At 36.1% G+C, this 23182-nt stretch overlaps 3 protein-coding genes across 4 annotated transcripts; 2 read left to right on the forward strand and 1 right to left on the reverse strand.

Moving 5' to 3' along the window:
- The first annotated feature begins 462 nt into the window (after window positions 1-462).
- On the forward strand, window positions 463-8147 carry LOC117621189 (phosphoinositide phosphatase SAC2-like). Its single transcript, XM_034351526.1, has 16 exons — window positions 463-975; window positions 1836-2040; window positions 2127-2292; window positions 2962-3184; window positions 3649-3725; window positions 3821-4008; window positions 4090-4187; window positions 4295-4428; window positions 4519-4647; window positions 4801-5164; window positions 5263-5384; window positions 5555-5653; window positions 6289-6468; window positions 6682-6858; window positions 6963-7053; window positions 7671-8147. Exons 1-16 carry the CDS (start codon window positions 883-885, stop codon window positions 7773-7775), a joined length of 2451 nt encoding a protein of 816 aa, XP_034207417.1. The 5' UTR covers window positions 463-882; the 3' UTR covers window positions 7776-8147.
- A 2609-nt stretch (window positions 8148-10756) lies between these two features.
- LOC117621245 (40S ribosomal protein Sa-2-like) lies at window positions 10757-13327 on the reverse strand. Its single transcript, XM_034351601.1, has 5 exons — window positions 12989-13327; window positions 12043-12305; window positions 11643-11840; window positions 11309-11522; window positions 10757-11063 (listed from the first exon to the last, which is right to left on the reverse strand). The coding sequence occupies exons 1-5, from the start codon at window positions 13131-13133 to the stop codon at window positions 10960-10962; spliced, it is 924 nt and encodes a 307-aa protein (XP_034207492.1). The 5' UTR covers window positions 13134-13327; the 3' UTR covers window positions 10757-10959.
- Window positions 13328-13926: 599 nt separating this feature from the next.
- LOC117621111 (CCAAT/enhancer-binding protein zeta) lies at window positions 13927-23152 on the forward strand. 2 transcript variants are annotated; one of them, XM_034351408.1, is made up of 16 exons: window positions 13927-14738; window positions 15443-15518; window positions 16246-16365; window positions 16539-16614; window positions 17285-17353; window positions 17473-17553; window positions 18202-18273; window positions 19194-19286; window positions 19532-19687; window positions 19887-19970; window positions 20048-20191; window positions 20723-20812; window positions 21062-21144; window positions 21230-21586; window positions 21848-22070; window positions 22246-23152. In XM_034351408.1, exons 1-16 carry the CDS (start codon window positions 14060-14062, stop codon window positions 22897-22899), a joined length of 3057 nt encoding a protein of 1018 aa, XP_034207299.1. In that variant the 5' UTR covers window positions 13927-14059; the 3' UTR covers window positions 22900-23152. The 2 variants fall into 2 exon arrangements, with proteins under 2 accessions (XP_034207299.1, XP_034207300.1); XM_034351409.1 differs by lacking the exon at window positions 18202-18273 and having other exon boundaries at window positions 14019-14738.
- Window positions 23153-23182: the final 30 nt, after the last annotated feature.

Below are 23182 nucleotides of genomic sequence, written 5' to 3' on the forward strand. Positions count from 1 at the left end.
TACAATAAAAAGGAGATCGGTTGAGTAGAGGAAAGCATATTAGCATATTCTCACTTCTATGATATCATCTTGGTATTTCCTTTTCCTAATTTAATATTCTTTTTCCATTTAAAAGTGAATAATAATTGGGGATACGTCTCCCCACCCCCACCCAAGTAAAAATAAAATAAGCATCATATGCCGAAAAGACAAAATTCCTCAAACACTGGAAATAAAATAAAACCTTTTCCTTTCCCTTTTTTTTTATTTGACAATAATGAACATATAATATTTGCAAAATAAATAAATAAATAAAAATTTGGTAAGTCTTGAGTTGACTCAGTGGGTCACTAATTTTTCGACCCAAAATTAAAAAAAAAAAACATAATCAATACTATAAATCCGACCCAGCAAGAAAAACCAGATTTTCTTTTTAAAAAAATAAAAATAAAGGGGGTATTATTATTGGCAATATTATTATTTATATTATTGTTTTTTTTTTTTTTGTGTGGATACGGAAGCGGAAGCTGTCTTTGCCTTTCTCTGCTTCCCTGAGGATCTGTAGCCTTTCTCTGTCTGCTTTGCTTAATGAGCAAAACACAAAGTCAGAGAAAAGAGCTTCTTCCAGCTTCTTAGCTTTTCGTTTGTAATATTTTCCCTTTTGTTATTTCTTTCTTTCAAACTTGTACTCTGAATTCTGAAAACATATATATATTTTCACAGGCTCTCTCTGCCTCTCATTGTGTAACGCATATACATATATGTGTCTGTCTCTGTATCTCTTGTATATATAAAGTTTGAGGTTCTCAAAAATATTTTGCAGAGTTGGTTTTAGAGTGCTTTTACAGGTTTTGAATATAAGCTTTTGCCCGGGCTTTTTGAGGCTCGGGTTCATCCGAAATCATGAACTCTGAGACTGAGCTCCCTAATCTGGTCGACCCAGAACAACCCAATTCTTGCTTCTTGCAGAAGTTCAAGCTCTACGAGACTCGCTCGGTACTGTACATGTTCATATATATATATATATATATATATATGCGTGTTTTCAGTATAGACTTGGAAATTGTGTGTGTGTGTGTGTGTGTGCTTGTTTCAAGCTTTGATCTGTTTTGATTTTTGGAATGCATATACTATTTGGTTTCTTGTTTGTGTGTGGGTGTGTGTTAGAATTGTTTATGCATGACTACTAGTTGCTATTGATTTTGATCTTTTCTTTTTTGCAATTTTTTTGGTTTTTTGCATTGACTGGATCAGCATAATACGCATCCTGCTAGATTGCTAATGTTAGTTCTGTAAAGCTGGATTTGACTTGGAGGAGGATGGTGTTGAACTCATTCCAATTCAGTTTTGGCACAAATATTTGAGATTTGAACAGTTTTTAAGTTTTGGTTCTGATTCTACACTGATTTTAGTCAACTTTATGATTTGGGTTTTTTATTTTTAGTTAGTTTGAGTTCATATATGTATATATGTTAAATTTCATTGATGCAGATTTCCGGACAGGCTTTCCCATTGAATCTGCTAGTTCTTACATAGAATCGGGAGCCTTTGAAATCTTGACCTGCTGTCCATCTAATTTGATTTGTTATTAAAATTCAGGGCAATAAAGATTGAATACTGGCCTTACAATCTCTTTCTATTCCTATTTTATTTGGAAATCTAATCTCTTTTTAACTCTTTAAGATAGAAATTGGACACTAATGCCTTCGGTTGTTGAAATCTGTCTGTTTTATTGCTCTCCTTTTAGGAACATAGAAAAAAAAAGTGTGAATCCATTGACTTGTTTTTTTCTTTCACCTCATTGTTGTGCCAATGTTGTGCTCATCTATTATTGATGCGAGTTTTGTATGCAACAGAAATTTTATATGATAGGAAGAGACAAAAGCAGAACCTTTTGGAGGGTGTTAAAGATTGACAGATTGGATCCATCTGAGTTAAACATTCTTGAAGATCCTGCAACATATTCGGATGATGAGTGCTATGACCTTCTAAAACGAATACATGAAGGAAACAAATCAATGGGTGGACTTAAATTTATCACCATTTGTTATGGAATTGTTGGTACGAATTCTTTTCATGGTTTTATACTTTTGCCCATCTTTTGCATTCTTACTTTAAAATCTTAAGATGTTTTCTTCTGATTTTAGGGTTCGTGAAATTTCTGGGACCTTATTACATGCTAATTATTACAAAAAGAAGGAAAATTGGAGTGATTTGTGGCCATACAATCTATGCAATTTCCAAGAGCGAGATGATCCCAGTTCCAAATCCTGCTGTGCGATCAAAATTGGCTAATTCTAAGAATGAGAACAGGTCTTTTGTCCATTTTGTATGTAAATGTAATATGTACTTGGTACTTCTAAAGCATTCTAAGAGAGTAATATTCAGAATTTTACCTTGCCAGTTTGTAGTTCGTTAAGAATCGTGCCATGGTGTTATGTTATTTATGTTTCAATTAATTTGTGTGGGGAAATTAGTCTAGTAGTAGAAAGTTCTTCATTGTGGAGATAATCTGTGTACTATATTGTTAATAGTTAAAGCACCCCTCAGTGTGAAATTAATGATGTGGGCCTTCTCGTTCCAGACTTGGCTCTTGTTCTTCTGGTACCTTAGTTTGTCATTTCTAAGATAAGGCAAATAATGAATCTGGACTATTTTGATTTGATAAATGTGAAATGTTCTTTGTTAGATCCTTTTTTGTCAAGCTTTTTAGGGGCTATTGCCACTTGCCTTGCCAGTTCATGTGCAGGGGCAAACTTCATTGCTGTTGTGATGTAAATATAAATATTGAATGAGACAAGGTATCATCAGGGTTTCACTGGGGAAATCAATTTATTTCCTTTCCTCCTTTTTTCCCCTTTCTGGTTAATATTTGTACTTCATAAAGTTGTTTAATCAGTATTTTTTTTTTCCACTTGTTTAAATTATAAAGTTATTTATTGATGTACATTACTCCTCTTTTTCTTTTTCTTGTTGACATAGATACAAGAAGCTCCTATGCACAGTGGATCTCACAAAGGACTTCTTTTTCAGCTATTCATACTCTGTCATGTCTAGTCTGCAAAAGAACTTATGTGATAATAAGACAGGACCAATCCTTTATGAAAAAATGTTTGTTTGGAACGAATTCTTGACTCGCGGAATCCGAAATAGTTTGAAGAATACTCTCTGGACAGTTGCCTTGGTGTACGGATTCTTTAAACAGGTTAGAACGCTAATTGCTTCAGTGGCACTGCTTATAACTGGAAACTGAGCGATTTCTTACCGGAGCATGCCAGAACTTCTTTTGCACTTGAATTTCCTTCAGTTTGTTATTTTTTTTCCTTGTATGTGTGTCACTATTTTACCCATTTTCAAAATCTGAAAATCTTGGTGATGTTACATTTTGTAATTAGTAACTTTATGTATTAGCTTGTTAATGTTTTTGTAAGTCCGGTACTTGGGAGCGCTTTCTATTTCTTAATATTTACAGAATTGCCAGAATAAATTGACAGTATGGTCTGTGATTAGTTGTACCCATGTCCCATGACTTTGACAGTGTAGTGATTAATGCAGGATTTCATCCTTGATAGTTTTTCCTAAGGAAGTTTTGTGCACATTGTTTTGTACTTTTATGGTGAACTTGAAAAGTTTGATATGATATTAATGGTTTCATGCTTCAATATCCAGGTCAATCTTTCTGTATCTGGCAGGGATTTCAAGTTGACCCTCATTGCCAGACGTTCTCGCCACTTTGCTGGCACCAGGTTTGTGTACTGCTAATGCTCTTTCCTGTATTAGTTAATTGTTAATGCTATATTCTTTAGATATGTCTCATACACCTGAGTTCCCACATGTGCAGATATTTAAAGCGAGGTGTCAATGAGAAAGGTAGAGTAGCTAATGATGTTGAGACAGAACAGATTGTTATTGAAGATGCTGCTGAAGGATCCCCAGTGCAAATAAGTTCTATTGTGCAGAACCGAGGCTCAATTCCCCTTTTCTGGTCCCAGGAAACCTCTCGTCTAAATATCAAACCTGACATAATATGTATGACTTCAGAACACCCACTTTGTCGTATTCTCAGTGGTTATTTCTCATATGTTTCACTGACATTCTATCTTTTGCAAGTATCGAGGAAGGATCATAATTACGAAGCAACGAGACTTCATTTTGAAAATCTTGTCCAGAGATATGGAGATCCAATAATTATTTTGAATCTGATTAAGGTAGGACTTGTTTACTTGAATGGGCATCCATGCTTTGCTTTTTGCTGTTCTTGTCCTTCAACTGTCTTCCCTTATTTGCTTCTTGCAATAATGATTGCTATTGTTAGAAATGTGAGAAGAAGCCTCGAGAAACAATTCTCCGTGCAGAGTTTGCAAATGCTATCACATATATCAATAAGAGTTTAACAGATGCAAGTCGTCTAAGGTTTCTCCACTGGGATCTGCACAAACATGCCAGAGGGTACTAGCTTTTCCCTTTGTATTATAGATAAAAAGAATGTCTATGACTTAAAAGTATGGTTGAGATGAATAGAACCTGTATCTTTTGCAGCAAAGCTACCAATGTGTTGACAGATCTAGGAAGAGTGGCTACGTTTGCATTGGGTTTGACTGGAATCTTCTATTGTCAAGTAACTCCTAATTTAGGGCCTGAAGGATTATTGAAGGGTTCCTTCTTTGAGTAAGTTATTCTTGTCAAGAGACTGCCTTTTGGCTTGGTATTCCTATGGTATATGATTTGTTTTTCAGTAGTTTTAAAGTAGGTGTTTCAAAGTATGTATGTTTAAAGTACTTGCAAGCCATTTACAATGCCTACAACTTTGATGCGATGCAGGAAAAATGATGATAGTGGTAAGTGCTTGCAACATAGCTGTTCCAGAAAATATGAGGATGATGATAGCCTAGAAACAGAAATTAGCAATGGTAGTGATGATGCAAGCAGAAATTACAACGTCAGATCCCCAATGTTTCAAAAAGGAGTCTTGAGGACCAATTGTATCGACTGTTTAGATCGCACAAACGTTGCCCAATATGCTTATGGGCTAGTTGGTCTTGGACATCAGCTGCATGCTTTAGGAATTACAGAATCCCCAGATATTGATCTAGATAACCCTCTGGCTGAAGATTTGATGAGAGTTTATGAGGCAATGGGTGACACACTTGCACTACAATACGGTGGTTCTGCAGCTCACAATAAGGTAACCCTTCTAAACATCTCCTGCAGAAGAGTACTTAAATTGCATGATTTCAGATCTCAACTTCTGGGTATCTGATATAAATAAATTGTTTGACACAGATATTCTCCGAGACTAGAGGCCAATGGAAGGCAGCAACTCAGTCGCAGGAGTTCTTTAGAACTCTACAACGGTTTTACAGTAATGCCTACATGGATGCCGAGAAACAAGATGCTATTAATGTGTAAGTCAAATAAGCCCTTTTTATTTTTGTAATTAACAGGTTAATAGTTGCCTTTGTTTTTTCTCAAAGAAAACTCAAGGACCTGGAAATTGTACCTTGATATACTCTGTGTATTTCCATGGGAACAATGTAATCTAATGAATGCACTATTTCTCTTCATAATTGTGCAGATTCCTAGGGCACTATCAACCACTACAGGGTAAACCAGCACTGTGGGAATTGGATTCAGACCAGCATTACAATGTGGGGAGGCGTAATGATAATGTTAGGTATGAAATGCTATCTCTCTGTTTGTTCTCTGTAATCGAAATTCAGAGGGAGACCAACATTGAAAATAGTCAACATATTCATGCACACATATCCACATATCCAGTGTTCTTTTAAGTTCCAGTTTTCTGTCAATATGGGATAATCTCCGCCGTATATATATCTACCTGCTTCATATGTTTTAGATCTCTGGATACAGTAAAACTTAGTCCTCAAATTTATCACTGGATATTTTTTTAATTGGAAACATTGGTCTCTGTACTGGAGTGACTCATATCTCTTTAGGTTTATATTGCTGCTGCAGGAGGCATTGAAATAAAAAGGCACAATAATTTTCGTGTTGAAATTCTATACGTACAACTTTTATTGGTTTAACAACTTATAAAAGTTCTTTAATCATTTAGTGAACGTAGAATTGGTAATCCCAGATCTCTGATATCTGGCTGGATGATATTTAGGGTTAAAAATAATTGTCTGCTTATGAGGATGAGAAGTAAATCTATTGTTACTTCTTATGAAAAAGGTCAATCGATCAATATTACAGTTCCTGTCTCCTGTCTGTCTGATGTTACTAAAACGAATAAATAACCTATGACTTGCTCTACACGACTTGAAAGACCACTTTCTATATATGTAGGTCATTTATCAAAAGGTCACTATCTGATGGCCATATGCTTTCCGAAAGTGATTCACCTATAGCAAGTGCAGATGTAGGACACAATCAGCCTTTGTCTGAAATTGCACAAGGAGGTAGCAAGGGGATTTCAGAGTCTGCACCAGCAATATCAACTTGTGAAAGTGAGATATCCTATTGCAGGTATGCTTGAATTGTAATTCATATACTTGTTACCAATAGAATATATTGCAACATTTTTAAGTTTCGAAGCCAAGAAATTAAATGGTTGGTCTATCTTTATTGGTGTACGCCTACAACAATTACTTTTTCCTTTCCAAAGTTAAGGATAGTTGAAGTTGGTCTAAAAGGTTTGTATGTGAACCCAACTTCCAGTCTAATAATGTTCTTTTGTAGGTTCACTTCCCCAATGCCTTGCAAGCAGCTTTTTAGCGGGATGCAAGAAGACCAATGCCTCCAAAGTGATAATATTTTTTATGATGAGCATGATTATGATTGTAACTTCTCAAATTTTCTGAATTCGGACTGGTTGTCTTCATCTGGAAATTCATGTGAAGAAGAAACATGTGGAAGGTACTTATTCCTTCCCTCGCAAAAATAAGCATGCAGATTAGACTTGGCAACATTGCGTGTGAAATTTCTAGTTCTGACAACTGATAATTGGTTCTTGTCTGTAGGTCTTTTGCCAGCGTTTCATCGGAGAATCTTGTGAATGGACCAATGGTTGAAACGAGTACATCTGTAAGTGAATCTGGATCCACAAAAAAGGTGAGTTATTTTTTATCTTCTTGCTGGAATTACATGAAACTGTTTTAGTACTTGTGTTTATTTAGAGAAGATTAGCAACTTTACTGATGAACAGACAAAAGATAAGTTGGTTATACCATTCTACTGCACTTAGATAAGGAGAAATCTGCCATAGCATTCTTTGTTCTGTGACCACTTGACCATGTTTCGCAGAATAAAAATCGAGGAAAGTAGTTGGAACCTTTTGAATGATAGATCAAAATACCTTGGTATATATCCATTGACATCACTCACTAACTATCCCAAAAGGAAAGAAAAGAAGTACGGTAATGACATGACAGCAGACGACTGCAGGCTATGGTACATCTTAAAAATCGGAGGGGTATAGGACAGTCTGAAAAGGGATGGTCTAATTTCATAGAAACTTGGCTACTGAATTTATGAAACAAGTAAATCATGCTATTTTAAAGTATTTTAGTTGCTTTCGATTTTTGTACGACTGATGTCCGCCTAAGACTGATTCCCAGACCTGCCATATTCTGTTAGATCTGTGGAACCATTAAAATTTGTCATCTTTATTTTCCTGCATTTTTTAGCATAGAAACAAATTCTGAAGGCCTTTTTTTCTGATTTATTAGGGCAAAGAGCAATGTGAATCTGAGCTCAGTGATGATAACGGCATACTCGAGTATTCAAAAAGCTTCATGAACTGGGTAGATAATGGGGAGTTGCTGTTTCTTTGAAGCTAACTAGAAAGTTTTGCATCATAACTTTGACTCAACCCGTCCGAAGGATTTGGGTTCCTGTACAGGAAATAAATGGTAAGATATCAACCAAAAGAGCATAGTACTGGGATGTGCTGAGAAATATATTCTTCAAGGTGAAAATTAATTATTGGGTCATTGAGAATTTACAGTTTATCTTGTCATAAGGTCCATTGTCATGATAGGGGAAGTAAAGATAAGAAGCAATAAGCAACTCTTACAGTTGTTGTCAACTCAACCCTTCTTGTAGGTTCTAATATCTCTAAAATTAATTACCTGTACATATTATTTAGATAACAACAAATTTGCTCCCTTCAAGCTCAATGCAGGTTCAGGTTTTGTTTCATTTCATTTTCTTTTCATCTTTATTTGTTGTGTATGCATTTGTGCCGGTCAGGTGGTAATGCACCAAAAATTTTGTTCACCTTGAGAAATACAATGCTTTTGGGCATGGAACTTGGCAGCATTTGTGAGTAAACCTACTGCTCAAGAAAAGTAATAGAGAGAGATGATCCAAGTGAAACCCTGATTGGATCGGAAAACCATTTGAGCAACCAACCAAACTCTGCACATAAAGCTCCAATCAAACTTTAAGGTATGACTGAGTGGCTTGAGGCGTTGGTTTGCTGATTGACATACAAGAAGATTGTGTCATTGGTTTGCTGGTAATTTCATAACTTGCAATGGTGGAAGGCATTTACCCAACTAAGTGATGGTTATCTCAGCACAACTCGCAGAAAAAGGAGCAAGGGCATGTGATGTGGTAATTGCGTTAACATAGCTTTAAATTGCTCTCACAAAGCAAGATAGATGGAAAAATACAAAATAAAATAACCTAGTGCCTATTTGGACAACATCGAAGCTGCCTCTCATAAACCAAAGGACAATACTTCCCTCCATACTTTCCTATCAATCACAGTTTGACATGTATAGAGATTTTTCTTTTGAGTTACTGTGATTTTACGACCCAAAATAAATTTTTTGAGCAAAGCTTGAGCATGTCAAGCTTGAAGATTTCAAATACACATAGATGGGAAAAAAAACCGAACAAACAAAAGCCAAACTGGAATTATATTTATTTATATTTTCGGAAGGCGCTAAAACCATCTCAAACCAAAAAGACTTTTAACCCAGGAATTGCAGTTCTTTCGAATAAAAGCATCTCCAAAGGTAGGATGAAATCCTCTCCAATGAAATTAGCGAATTTGGTCTCACAGATGCAAGACTTGTTCTATAAATCTACATTTTAAAATGAAATTAGTAATAACATATTATTATTATTATTATTATTTACTCATTCATTATTTACACTAGCCTCTTCGCGCTCGCTTCTGCGCTTGCAAGAGGCCTATTTTAAGAAAATTTTAAATTTATTTTAGAATTAAAAAAGATAATGGGTAGCTGTGTTCCATAAAAATAGAATCCATTATTTGATTTTTCTTTTAATTTTAATTTTTTTAATATGAAAAAGTGTGAATTTATCGTATTATTCTCATTTAATTAATAATTTCAATTCTTAATGTTTGCATTAACCAATGCCATTTTCTGGTATTTTGAATGTTTCACCATTCTCTACTTTTTTTCTTTATATATAAATTAATGAGTGTGAATAATATAAAATGAAATATATTAAATCAGGTGAAGAAATTTATTTTAATTCTTGGTTTATCAAAACTATAATATTTGGATTAAATATAAACTGAATTGAATTTTGTCGAAGTTGTTTTGCTATCAGTATATTATGAAGGTTTATAATATAAGTATTACCAACATGCTTTGAATTTTTGTACATTAAAAGATAAAAAAGTTAATACAATAAAATACCCCAACAAGAGTTAAAACAATAAAATAGGACACATTATCTGATTTTATTTTTAATTTTTTTAATATAAAAAAGTATAAATTTATCATATTATTTTTTATAATTTTAATTCTTAGTATTTGCATTTATCAAAAGCATTTTCTGGTAATGTGGGAAAGAGAAAGAGAGAGTGTTTCCGGCGGTGAGAAGAAAGGAATTTGCCAGCATGGTTGCGTGGGTGGGGTTGTTGGGTGTTCTCCTCTTTGTTGGGTGGTCTGATTTTTGTTTTATCTTTAAGAATTAGTTTTTGTGTTTTCCACGTTGATTATAAAATATAAAATAAAATAAAAAAATTGTTAAGGGCACAGGAGAATTGGATTGGTTTATGACTCCTTAGCAAGTTTAGGGGCCTGTTTGATTTTCAACTTTTTAAACTCAAAAACAAAATTTGAAAATTTTTAAACTCAAAAACAAAATTTGAGTCTAAAACAAAGAAAATCCGTTTGGTAGCCTTATTTTTAAAAACTCAAACTCAAAAATAACTAAAAAACACCCTAATTATTAAAAATAAAAAATATATGTTTTTTCAGTTTTTTTTTTAACAACCTATAAATTCTCAAATTTTTAAGATTTAAAAACAATTTTCAAGTTGCATACCAGACAAGTTTTTGAATCTTAAAAATATATTTTTAAGAACTCTTTGTTTAAAAAAAAAAGTTCCCTATTTAAATAGGATATCAAACACAATTTGCTTGTATTAAGGGCAAATATGGAAACACAATTGATATTTTTTCTATAATTAAAAATGTTCATTTAAATGAAAGAGAAATGACACATGCCACTAAGAGAAAATGTCAAGTCTAAAAGAGAAGGTTTAAGAGAAAATTACTAATATTCCCCTTTCCACTATTTTCAACACTTAACACATATTTATAAGCATAACTATGATTCCATAAATACAGAGCAGAAGTTAACTAAAGATATGCTTATGAACACATGTCAAGTGTTGAAAATGATAGTGAGAATACACCTAATGTCAAAGTGGTGATAAAAAATATTTTCTTTCACCTTATAAATGACTTCATTCTGAGCAGTCCGAAATAAGGGGGAATCATAATAGATTCAGAAACTTATTTTTTGTAAAGATTAAGGCAAATAATTAAAAAGAAGCATATTTAATTCATACAAGGATAACATCTTACCAAGATCTCCGAGAAAAACTCAAATCTAGAACTTAATAGTTTCAAAAACAATTCCATTTTTGAAAATGGAGTCATAAAGTTAACCCAAAGAAGAATAAAAGAAAACCTAGCCCCATTACAAATTCAACGACATTGTGATAAACGCTCTTCCAAAATTTGCTCATTCCCAGCCAGTGGCAGTAGAAGCACCTTCAACCGAGGGGGCAGGAGCCTGTGTTGGTGGTGGAATAGGAGCCGCCTCCCACACATCTCCCGTTAAAGGTGCTGAAATCAAACATAAACGAAACAGGGAAAAATAGTAATTGTCAGATTACCTCAGATTAGGTAGAGGGGAAAAAACATGTGCCATACATAGCGAAAAATATTATAGTTCACAGGAATTCCTGCTTTCAAGCATTAAATATTTTCTAACACCCTGCAGAATCCAGGAGGAAATGAGCTAACCACAGAGAATGACTGCTTTACATGAGCAAAAATTTACAAAATTAAAAAAGGTTGACAAGTGAAACCTGGTTCTGCATTCCAGCCAACACCAGGAGCTGGGGCAGCTGCAGGGGCATCTGCTAGCCAAGTAGCATCAGAAGCTTGGGTAGGCCATTGATCACCACTAAGATCAATACCGGGTGCAGTATATCCACCCATTCCATAACCTGGGTCTGCAACTGCTTCTTCCTCCTCCTTTTCCTTGGCCTCCTCAGGCTCTCTATAGAAGAACAGATCAACCTGCCAATAGAAATTTGGGTGAAACTAAGAAGTTTAAAAACTATTCTTAAAAGAGCCCTCTAGTTGCTCAAAAATAAGGCAAGTTCAGGCATAGAATTTCAAAATTAAAGCAAAATATACCATGACATCCCACTTATGCCCTGGACGGAGGGAACCTCGCATCTCCAAAACCATCCTTGCTAGGAGCCAAAACAGACATCCTATGCTGTGCTTTCCCTTGTTATTGGCTGGGATGCCAATATCAACATAACGCATAGGAGAATCAGTATCACAGAAAGCAATGGTGGGTATGTTTCCAAGAGCTGCTTCCTTGATTGGCTGCAAGTAAATAAAGATTATTAGAACACAATGAGACAGAGGAGCAGAATAAAATTGAGAAATAACAAATACAGCATCACAAATAAATTAAGAATTCTAACTTTGCAGGGACCTGGGTAGTAACATCATTTTTACAGTTGCAAGAATCCCAAAATTAACATAGCACAAAACTCCATTACTAGAAATGAAAGACGATCATCACCTGATGATCAGTTCTTGGATCAGTCAGAATGAGAAGACGGGGCTCGTTGAAAGAAGTCTGCATCTGGTTGGTAAAGGTACCAGGAGTGTGCCTCCCGGCAATTGCATTAGCACCAGTGTGCTGAGCAAACTTAAGGACAGCCCTCTGCCCATAGGGCCTTGCTGATTGTACAATTATATCCTTGGGATTCTCAATCGCAACAATCACCCTGGCCGCCAGCTGAAGTTTGTCCCAGGTTTTGCCAAGATTTATAATGTAAATTCCTGAGAAAGACAAAATTTAGTAATTAAGCACCAACTTCGAATTCAATAACAAAAGATCATTCCGATTAAATCAACAGGTAAGAAAGACAATAGGGAGAACTACGCAGATAGCACAATTTCATGCCTAATCAATACGCATCACAACCACTCATCACCATGCAACCGAAATTGTAGAGTTTAATGTTCATCTAGCTCGACAACAACTCTGTGCAATCAAAAATACAAAACTAACTCCTCACAGTATTGGTATTGTATAACAAGTTCATCTAAGAAACAGTCCCCAAACGGAAGACAAACATTTCATCTTCTAAAATCAATTAAGTTCAACCCAACGAAGCTGTTTAAATTGGCAAAAAAGAACATTTAATCCAAAGGAACATTAGAGAAATAAAATATACCAGAACTATCAACTGATACCAAAGCTAAACGACCCATACAGATCTGGCAAAAGCAAAAGTTACCCAACAAGCCCAATATGCAAAAAGATGTTCTCGCCCAATGCAGCTCAAATTTAATAGTACCCATCATTTCAAACACCAAACAAACAAACAGCTATAATAATAATAATAAATCTGATCTTTCAGATTTTTATCAAATGCAGTTTCTCAGCATCCATACAAAAACAAAAGCATAAACAAAGACTAAGAAAATGACTAAATCTGACGAAAGCGAGATATATATACCATCATTGCGGCGCTTAAAGACGTATCTTTCCATCTGAAAGTCACAGTTTTTGGTGCCCAAATGGACCTCAGCGGCCAACATCATTTGGATGTCAGCCTCTTTCTGAGAAAGCTGACGCGGAGGTGCAGCAGCGTTGGTCGCCATGGTTAAGACTTCGACACAGAGAGATGAGCCTCTGAAAACCCTAGAATCCCTCCTGGAGGTTTTGTGTGCTAAAGTGAAAACGAGGCTGTGAGGTGCAAGACGGCGAGTTTGTTTCCTTTATATATGGGAGGCTGGGTGGGAATAAAACCCTTGCAACCCTTTGCTTCTCTTTCTCTTCGTTTTTATTTTTGGTTCTTTTTTCTCTTCGAAAAACCAATAAATCCACTCGTTCTTAGAGTAGGGTTCGACACTTGGGTTGGCCATGAAATTTCGGGGTTTGGGTAAAATTGAAATGGCTTGGCCATAAAATTTTGGGTTCAGGTCGAATTTGAACCGGACCATTTCAAGTATAGACATTTTTCGGACCGATTTTGAATTTCATTACTTTACTCCAAACCTACCTATATGTCCCGATTCTCTTCAAACATGATGTAAATCCTATTCAAAATTTGAATTAGGACGGACTACCCCACACATATTTACGGGTTAGAATGAACTTTGACTCGTTAAATTGGGTGTAAGAATATATGATCTCGAATTGAGAGATAATTGCTCATAATTACTTTAGCTCTTCTTATTTTGATGATTGGAGTCCCTTTATCTGTTTTTTAGAACCTAAATTTCATTAAACAAAACAAGATTACAATCATATTCCTCAAAGAAGACCCAAACTTAATGATTTTTCAAGGACAGACTTCGATGATATTTTTCTATGAAAAAAATAAAATAAAACTATGGGGGTACAGATACAGAATGACCCAAACTTAAGGGCTTGCCACTAATTTCAACCCTGGGCCTCATAGAAAAACCCAGACTTAAGCCCAGCAGACCTGGATCCAAATCCAAACCCGTTTCGTTAAACCCTACTATCTCCAACTCCAAACCTTCGTCTGTTTTTCTGGTACAGTTTCATTCCGTAGCTAGCAATGGCGGATTCAAAATCTAAGAAACCTGCAAACAACTCAGACGACATAGAGCACCTCAAGTCTGACATAGCATCTTTCGCTTCCTCCCTCGGCCTCGCAACCTCTCTCCCACCATCGTCTTCTTCAGGCTTCAACGATGTTGATTTTCGTAAACCTGGTCCCAAAAAACCCCAAAAGAAGCCAAAACCAGCTCCAAACCAAAACCCCACGAAAAACCAGAAGCCAAATAACCAGAATTTCAAATCCAATGAAAAACCCGATTCTTCGAAGCCGAAACTCACTCTTTCTTCACTGGAAGACAACACCAACAAAGAGAAAGCAAAGAACTTTGAGAAGTTCAAGAACCTTCCGAAGCTGCCATTGATGGCAGCTAGCAACTTGGGAGTGTGGTATGAGGAAGCTGACGAATTGGAAAAGAAAGTGCTTGCGATTGGGAAGAAAGCGGAGGTGAGGAATGCGGAGGAGTGGAAGAGTGTGGTGGCCAAGAAGAGAGAGCTTGGAGAGAGGTTAATGGTGCAATACGTAGCTGACTATGAGTCGTCGAAAGGGAAGAGTGGGGATATTAAGCTGTTGCTTACCACACAGAGGTCCGGGACTGCATCCGATAAGATATCGGCGTTCTCTGTCTTGGTTGGGGACAATCCCATTGCCAATATGAGGTCTCTTGATGCACTTATAGGTAATATTGCAGTTTGTAATTAGTCACATGTAACCAAAGGTGGTTCATTGTGCTTCATTTTTCTCTAGGTGTGTTTTGTTGAGAGTATCCCATATCACTTTTCCTCAGGGTTTAAAAGATTTTAGGCCTTTCCCCAAATTACCAATTAGATTTGGGTTGGATGCTCACATTGTAATGTGTGTGTGTGGTGATTTATGATTCTTAGAATTGTAGACAGTGTATTCCATGTGGTTTTGCTTATTTTTTTCTATCTGGACTTGGCAGTCTCTGCTTTTTGTCTCTCTACATGATACTTTATTGCTGAATGACGGGCCCTTCGGCCTCCCCTTCTTTTCTTTCTGTTATGACAAAAGCCTTTCTTGCCGGCCTTCTTTCCCATTGCTTGTTTGTTCCGACGCCAGGACGCTTGTACTAGGATAGCCTATAAGACTTGTGGAGATAATATTATCATCTAGGTTCACTCAGCAAGAGAAATGCAAATATCGAATGTTACTGGTTATTTTAAGCCTATATTACATTTGGTCGGGGGCTAATTACTACAATCACTCTAGAATCTCAGTTGATTCATATCAAATTATCAACATGAAGTGCTTTAGTTCTGTGGAAAGCTGCATGTGGATTCTTTCTTTCTATTCGAACCTTGATTGGCCTTATTTTGATGAATCTTTGAGTTTACTTTAATTGGAACTTGTTGTTTGTTGTAGGAATGGTGACATCAAAAGTGGGAAAGCGATATGCATTCGCAGGTTTTGAAGCATTGAGAGAATTGTTTCTTACAAGGTTCTCTCTCTCCCTCCCTCCTTCCCTTCCTCTGTGTGTATGTGTGTGTATCATGATTAGTATGTGTTTATGTGTGTGCATGTGCATCATGATTAGTGTGTGTGTGTCTGCGTGTGTGAGGTCTGCCCGAGAACTACTTTTATTCACCAGAAAGAAGTGCAATGAAGTTCCAATACTTCACACACAGTAAGTGGAGGTAGTACAGAAGAGACAGTACAATCCACTGACAAACAAAACTCCAGAGCTGGTGAAACTCTCGCCCAAACCACAGAGGAAAGTTTGTACTACTAAACAAGCCCATCCTAAACTATTATCCATCTATGACCATGCTTCAAAAATTGAACTGAAGTCCAGTGCCTCATTATAGAAATGATCATATTTTGTGCTATACTTTTTATTATCCTTCTTTGCTCCATGCAGTAAGTGAAGTTGAAGGTCCCCTAGTTTGGCGTGTTTTATGTTGCATGGTCTGGCATTCCTGTAGAAAATTAATATTCTTATATGGTTTAACAAAAGGGAAAAGGTAAAAAATAATTGAAGATAAAACTGTTATCATGTAAATTCTAGTAAGAAGCCATTTTCCTTGTGATTGGTAACAATTGATGGTTTATGTTTGCCCACTTAACTTTGTATCAGAACTTTGACACAAAAATAGTTGAACTTTGCATATTTATGAGTTCGTACACCTTACTTTGCTCTGATCTGCATATATACTTCTTTTTGCCAGTTTATTACCTGATCGTAAGCTTAAGAGCCTCTTACAGCGGCCATTAAATAATGTTCCTGAGACAAAAGATGGTTATTCTCTTCTACTTCTATGGTATTGGGAGGAGTGCTTGAAACAAAGGTATTGGTTTTTGTTCTTTCTTCCTTTTTGCCCAAAATGTTATTGTGTGTATTGTTTAACTTCTAATGGCCTAGATGGCCAAAAAAATAATGTCTTATTTGTTGTAATATTTTTAATTCATTCAAGGAAATTTGCTCCCATTCCTAACATGAATACGACTATTGTCATCTCAGGTATGAACGCTTTGTTTTTGCTCTCGAGGAAGCATCAAGAGATATGTTACCTGAACTGAAAAACAAGGCATTGAAGGTTGGGGTTCTCTCTGTTTTTTTCCTTTTCTTTCTGTTACTTTGCTGCCAGTGTAATTGCCCTTTTTCAGTGACCTTTTTTTTTTTTTTTTTTAATTTTTTAAATTGTTCTTGAAGTTTTGAAGTTTCAACATTTATTTTCTCCAGTAAAAAAGTTTTCTTGATTCATGTATTTTCTTTAAAGCACTGGTCAAAGTGAAACTTGGAAAGCATGTTTGTAGTAAACATGCATCTGTTTGTATTTCTAAGCATGTTATTGTCTCATATATGATTTTTATATGTAAGTTTAAGGCTGGGGTGACAATACCCATGTTGGTTGATTGTTGTAAAAATTTACACATTCTATTCCCTATTTCCCGTTCCTGTTAAATGTTATTTCATATGAAAACAGGCATTAAGTCTGGAGATCCATGTTGCAACTCATGATTTTCGAAGGTCTCACAATTGCTTAATAAAAAATTAAAAAAAAAAGGTTACATAATTGAAGTTACCTAAAAAAGAAAATCAAAGGTCACATGGTATGCTTATCAACAAAAGGATGAAATTTAGTAAAGATCTGTATGCAAACATTATTTCTTTTTAGTGGTGATCTAATTGAAGTTGTTCGTAACATCTGTAATATGCTGACGTGAGAGTTTTGATCCATATTTCCTGTTTAAAACTGCTTTCAGACTATATATGTGTTGCTAAAGAATAAATCGGAGCAAGAGCGAAGATTACTGTCTGCAATAGTTAACAAAGTAAGTTTGCACTGGATTTCGGCCTCACCGACTTACATATATTAAAAATACCTTTTTTTTGGTCCTTACAACTGTCAACCTGCTTCATTGTCAACTTTTTTTCTTTTGGTTACATATAGCTGGGAGACCCTAAAAATAAGGGGGCATCTGATGCTGATTTTCACTTATCAAACCTTTTGTCTGATCACCCAAACATGAAGGTACGACTATCTAGCTTAGCTGAATCTAATTTGTTTTATTTATATGTTCTGGCTCATGAGTTCAGTCAGCTGCTTTTGCTCACTTGTTCTAACTTCCAACCGATGAGGTTTCAGGGAATTTTGGGTAGTAGGGTACTTTGTACAAATATGAGAGTAAAGAATTTTTAGTTTAGCTCATTTTGCCACTCAGTTTAAGTTTTATCTTTTATACTTTTAACTCTTGCAGTGGAACAGGACATGGAAGTAACAACCTTTCGTTTTTCTTTACCATATGGTCTTAACTGATTACGTTGGTGATTTTTTTATTTCTCAAAAATGTGAGCTGCTTTTTGAATGTGTTCTCTTTGTTTGAACATTATGCTTATGCACATCTCAAATAGTTTATTTATCTATTTTGTTTGTTGAAAGAAGTATCTCAAACAGTTCTATTATGGAGGATGTTTTAACATTTTACTCATGGAACGCAGGAGCCTGTCTTTTAAATTGTGTTTCTATATGATATGTACATCATCTGTCTTTACCTCGATGATAGTGACAGTAGAATAGTTCATGGCACATGTGTTTTTTTTCCTTTTTGTAATTTGTGTGTATTAGTAATCATTTTGTTGCCCTTGCATCCTATCTTATACTATGAGCTCCTCTGAACAGGCAGTGGTGATTGATGAGGTGGACTCCTTCCTCTTTCGGCCGCGCTTGAGCCCACAAGCAAAATATCATGCCGTATGTCTCATCATGAATACTACTAATAATTTAATAGTTAGCGTCTAATGTAGACTAGGCGTGTACAGTATTTCTATTTTCAGCTTTCATAGTTAATTTTATTTATTTATTTTGTTTTTGTCTGATTTTTCTGCCACAAATTATACTGAAATATTAAGTTTTAGTATTTATGATGGTGGATCTTTAAACTACGTAACGCAAAGGCTAATGCTGTCCTGGCTTAGTAATTAAACATTTACAGGAGTGGGTGCATTGGGGTTCAAGTCATACTCAAAGGGTAAGAAAAGAGAGTACCTAAAAGAAGAAAAACTCGCAATGATAAAATCATGAAGCATTAAAGTGAAAAATGGGGGCAAATATGGATTAGGCCAATTGGCCAGGGTAGTGTGCCCACCCTGTTGCACTCAAGGTCGTATTCCCCTCCCCGATAGATTAAAGTAGTTTAGAATATCGTTTTGTAAAATTAAATAAATAAAGAGGTGGTAAAAACACTTGGAATATTGGTACTACATATAGTGCTGATCATGAGGTGCGTTACATTTCGCTTGGACCACAAACTTTGTTAAAATTAGCTTTTAAGGAGATAAATCTCATAAAAGATGGAAATTTAAACATCTATTTCTAGATGAGACACTAATACGTTTCCCCTTAGCATATTTGCATATAAAAATGCATGTGTAGGGGCAATTGATCCAGTACATGTATAGGGCCATGCTGTCTGAAATTGCCCCTATACATGTACTGGACCAATTAGTCTGGATTTTTTTTGGGTTTACAATAAAATGCATTTTTGTTTTTCTATTAAATTTTAAATACTTTATGAGCCATGGATCTGAACTCAAAATGTCCATGTACTGCCTGCATTCATTTTGATTTGGTACAACTTGCGAATCTTGTTAAACAAACTTTTATGTATGCAGGTTAACTTTTTGAGCCAAATGCGTCTAACTCATAAAGGAGATGGGCCGAAGGTGGCAAAACGTTTAATAGATGTTTATTTTGCACTTTTCAAGGTAATAATGAACTGTTTTTGCTTTTCAATGTATTTATCATCAATAATACTTATGATTGCAGTCCCTAATACACAAAATCATTGCATCTTTAATTTGATGACTTTTTTGGATGTTGCTGATGAGGAGACAAGCGCTTATTAATGTAGGATTTGTAATGCAGCTAATGTTTGAAGTGTATCATCAATTTATCACAATGGCCTAAATTATGGAAGTAGACAATGAATATTCACAAAGTAATATTTCAGGTACTGATTACTGAGGCTGGTGGTGGTGAAAAGATGGATAAAAGTGGAAAAGCAGGGGTTAAGAAACCACTCAGTTCTCTTGAAGATAGCAAAGTGGAGAGTTCATCAGGTTCTCATGTTGAATTGGATTCACGCCTTCTATCAGCTCTACTGATGGTTAGGACAATTACTTCTTAGCTTGCATAACAATGTAGCTATGCCATCTCAGATGTTCCTCTTGGTGTCTTTACGAGGTTTTAATTACACATAGAATTAAAAAAAAAACTAAGCATGAATTTTGGGCTTTGAAAAAGATTTTGCTTTTTCAAAGAACTTACTGACTACTTCTACATCCCTTCCCTTGTCATCTTCACAGGGAGTGAATAGAGCATTTCCCTTTGTCTCGAGTAATGAGGCTGATGACATTGTCGAGGTCCAAACACCAATGCTTTTCCAACTGGTAAGCTCAAAGCTTTGCTATTCATTACTCGGAAGATTAGCTATATCCTGTGGAATTTAATGTGCCCGTTCATGCAGGTTCATTCTAAGAATTTTAACGTAGGAGTTCAAGCATTGATGCTCCTCGATAAGATCTCATCGAAGAATCAAATCGTCAGTGATAGGTTTTACAGAGCCTTGTATTCAAAACTACTACTTCCAGCTGCCATGAATACTTCCAAGGCAAGTGGAGCTGGATTTATTTACACTCGTTATTTAGAGTTATTTGTTAATCAAACTTCATTATGGTTTTTCTGAAACTTCTTCTTACATCAAAAAGTTCCCTATGCTCTTCATGTGTGCAAGGCCAAATTTTTCTTTTTAATGGTAACAAATTACAGTTTGTTGTATGATTTCAATTTTTTTTCACTTAATACCTGAAGGCTACAAAACGGAATTATAGCCACCAAGAGGCACACAGTTGATTAGTCTCTTTCATCGTTGCTTTGTGGTTCTAACAATTATCCTCCTTGTGGTGTATATTGGATTCGGCAAGAGCTGGGTGGTTTTGTACCTGTGTCCTTGGGACACAGATTCCTTTTCTTCCACTTTATATGATTATTCAAACAGATAAAGTGAAACAATGCATCAATAAGAAGTTAGTTAGATAAGCTCTTTGATCCTTGTTTGTTGACGTTGAAGTTTCAGATGCCACAATTTTTATCCTTTCATTCAATTATATATCTTCCTGTCTTTATATGGCTTGTTTTTCAGGCAGAAATGTTTATTGGACTTCTTCTGAGAGCAATGAAAAATGATGTGAACCTGAAGCGTGCAGCTGCTTTTGCAAAGCGTGTACTGCAGGTTATGTGCTTAACTATATTCTTACGTGTTTGCCACATAAGAGCACAGTTCCTTCTAGATATCTACACATAGTTCTTTTCTGTTGAATATCTTGTTAACAAAACCCCACAAATTGGAATTTGCGCCTGTTGTGCTACATTATTTGGAGGGATTTTTGAATCTTAAGTAAGCTTCTTTGAGGAAAACATGCATTGAGGATCCTTGTGCTCCACTTATGGGGATGTTCTAACCATTTACTGATTTGAACAGGTAGCCCTTCAGCAGCCTCCTCAATATGCATGTGGATGCCTCTTCCTCCTCTCAGAAGTTCTTAAAGCAAGACCCCCCTTATGGTAAGCCTGGTGCTAATTTGGAGATTTGCCTGTAGATTTTATTCAACATTGTCAAATAAACACTTTTTTCGCCATCCCCAAACAGGAACATGGTGCTCCAGAATGAGTCAGTTGATGATGAACTTGAGCATTTTGAAGATGTTCAGGAAGAAACTAATGATAAACCCACCCCTGTCTCAGAGAAACAAGAACTTGATGTTGAGCTTGCTCACAGCAGTGATGCTGCCAATTCTGATCATGATTCTTCAGAAGATGATAATGACTCTCCTGCCTCTTATTCTGAAGATGAAGGTTCTGATGAAGCAGAAGAGTTTCTTGTGGGAAATGATTTAACAAACTCCAAACCGCCTCCTACTCTTAATGGGCAACCACCACAAGTACCGTCTGAGAGGTCTTGGCTGCCTGGAGGCTATGATCCACGGCGCAGAGAGCCCTCTTATTGGTCAGTTGTCTTTTCTTAGCTTCTCTACATTGTATAAATGCTAGAATCCATATTTCTTCTGGCTACCAGAAAAATGAATTAAGTCAATAAAGACTTGTGTAGGACGTAATATTTTGTTAGTAAAGGATAATGAAGGGAAAAAGTAAAGGTCAAACAAGTTTTCTTCTGTAACAACCTTCTGCAGAATTTCTTATGCTTTCCTTTATTTTTGTTTATATTTTCTTTTAACTTTCTAATTCCAATTTCTTTACGAGTGAACAGCAATGCAGATCGTGTGAGCTGGTGGGAGCTGACAGTACTTTCTTCACATGTGCACCCTTCAGTTTCTACCATGGCAAAGACGCTACTCTCTGGGGCCAATATTGTCTACAATGGAAACCCTCTGAATGACCTATCACTTACTGCTTTTCTGGACAAATTTATGGAGAAGAAACCAAAGCAAAGCACATGGCATGGTGGTTCACAAATTGAACCTGCGAAAAAGGTCAGCTTGTTTTCTGAACTTCCATGGACTTATTATCCATTTGCCTTGTGCCTTCACTTAAGTGAAGATGTTGTCTTTTCACATGCTCTTGAATGATTGGAGTGCCATAGTTATGGGCACTGCCCAAATATCAATCCCGTTAATCTGCAATGCTGACTGAGTTTTCTTGTTCCAGCTTGACATGACGAACCAGTTAATTGGACCAGAGATTCTCTCATTAGCCGAGGAAGATGTAGCCCCGGAAGATCTTGTCTTCCACAAGTTCTATATGAATAAGATGAATTCTTCAAAGAAACCAAAGAAGAAAAAGAAAAAGAAAGCAACAGAAGATGATGAAGCTGCTGCAGATTTGTTTGACGTAGATGGTGGCAATGGTGATGACAGTGATAATGAAGAGATTGACAGCATGCTGGATTCTGCTGGCCTTTCTACTGAAGCAGATGGTGACTACGATTACGATGATCTTGACCAAGTTGCCGATGAAGATGATGAAGACTTAGTTGCCGATGTCAGTGATACCGAGCTGGACCTGCCATCGGATAGTGGGGACGGAGAAGATTTTGGAGAAGATTTTGATGCCAATGCAGACAATGATCCAAGTGACGATGATGCTATTGATATTGATGTAGGGGATGCAGATGACGGCATGGACGGGGATGAAGAGGAGGAGAATGATCAAAGGAAAAGCAAACGGAAGCGCGGGAAGTCTGCAGCATCCCCCTTTGCAAGTCTTGAAGAATATGAGCATTTGCTAAATGATGGTCCTGCTGAAAAGGAATCTAGAAGGAAGAAACCCAAGTCTCGAAAGAAGAGAAAATCATCCGACTAAATCCTTCATTAGCGTTTATTTAAAGCCAGGAAAACCTCAATTTTTGCCTTGAGCCTCTCATATATTATAACTTTTAGCCAAAAAAAACATCCCAAATTTGTTTACGATATGTAGTTGTACCATTAACTCTTTTTTTTTTTCAGCCGTAGGCTTTTCCATGAAAAGCACCTCCATATTATTGTATACTAGACCCCGTTTGAATCATGAGAAAGGAAAGCTTGAAAATGGAAAATCAATTTCTCATGTTTCGTAAGTCAAGGCATACAAAATAGTTGCATAGCAC

The sequence above is a fragment of the Prunus dulcis genome, chromosome 3 (assembly GCF_902201215.1).
Source record: "Prunus dulcis chromosome 3, ALMONDv2, whole genome shotgun sequence".
NCBI lineage: Eukaryota > Viridiplantae > Streptophyta > Magnoliopsida > Rosales > Rosaceae > Prunus > Prunus dulcis.

What these genes read in the sequence shown, in the direction of transcription:
- LOC117621111 (XM_034351408.1), top strand. Translation starts at nt 14,060, where the DNA reads ATGGCGGATTCAAAATCTAAGAAACCTGCAAACAACTCAGACGACATA. An exon ending in AGAGAATTGTTTCTTACAAG is followed by an intron (nt 15,519 to 16,245) that starts GTTCTCTCTCTC and finishes TCTTTTTGCCAG; the next exon opens with TTTATTACCTGATCGTAAGC. An exon ending in CACAAGCAAAATATCATGCC is followed by an intron (nt 18,274 to 19,193) that starts GTATGTCTCATC and finishes TTATGTATGCAG; the next exon opens with GTTAACTTTTTGAGCCAAAT.
- LOC117621245 (XM_034351601.1), bottom strand. Translation starts at nt 13,133, where the DNA reads ATGGCGACCAACGCTGCTGCACCTCCGCGTCAGCTTTCTCAGAAAGAG. An exon ending in CTTTAAGCGCCGCAATGATG is followed by an intron (nt 12,306 to 12,988) that starts GTATATATATCT and finishes TGTCTTTCTCAG; the next exon opens with GAATTTACATTATAAATCTT. An exon ending in TGGCTGGAATGCAGAACCAG is followed by an intron (nt 11,064 to 11,308) that starts GTTTCACTTGTC and finishes GTTTGATTTCAG; the next exon opens with CACCTTTAACGGGAGATGTG.
- LOC117621189 (XM_034351526.1), top strand. Translation starts at nt 883, where the DNA reads ATGAACTCTGAGACTGAGCTCCCTAATCTGGTCGACCCAGAACAACCC. An exon ending in CGCCACTTTGCTGGCACCAG is followed by an intron (nt 3,726 to 3,820) that starts GTTTGTGTACTG and finishes CCACATGTGCAG; the next exon opens with ATATTTAAAGCGAGGTGTCA. An exon ending in GAAGAAGAAACATGTGGAAG is followed by an intron (nt 6,859 to 6,962) that starts GTACTTATTCCT and finishes TCTTGTCTGTAG; the next exon opens with GTCTTTTGCCAGCGTTTCAT.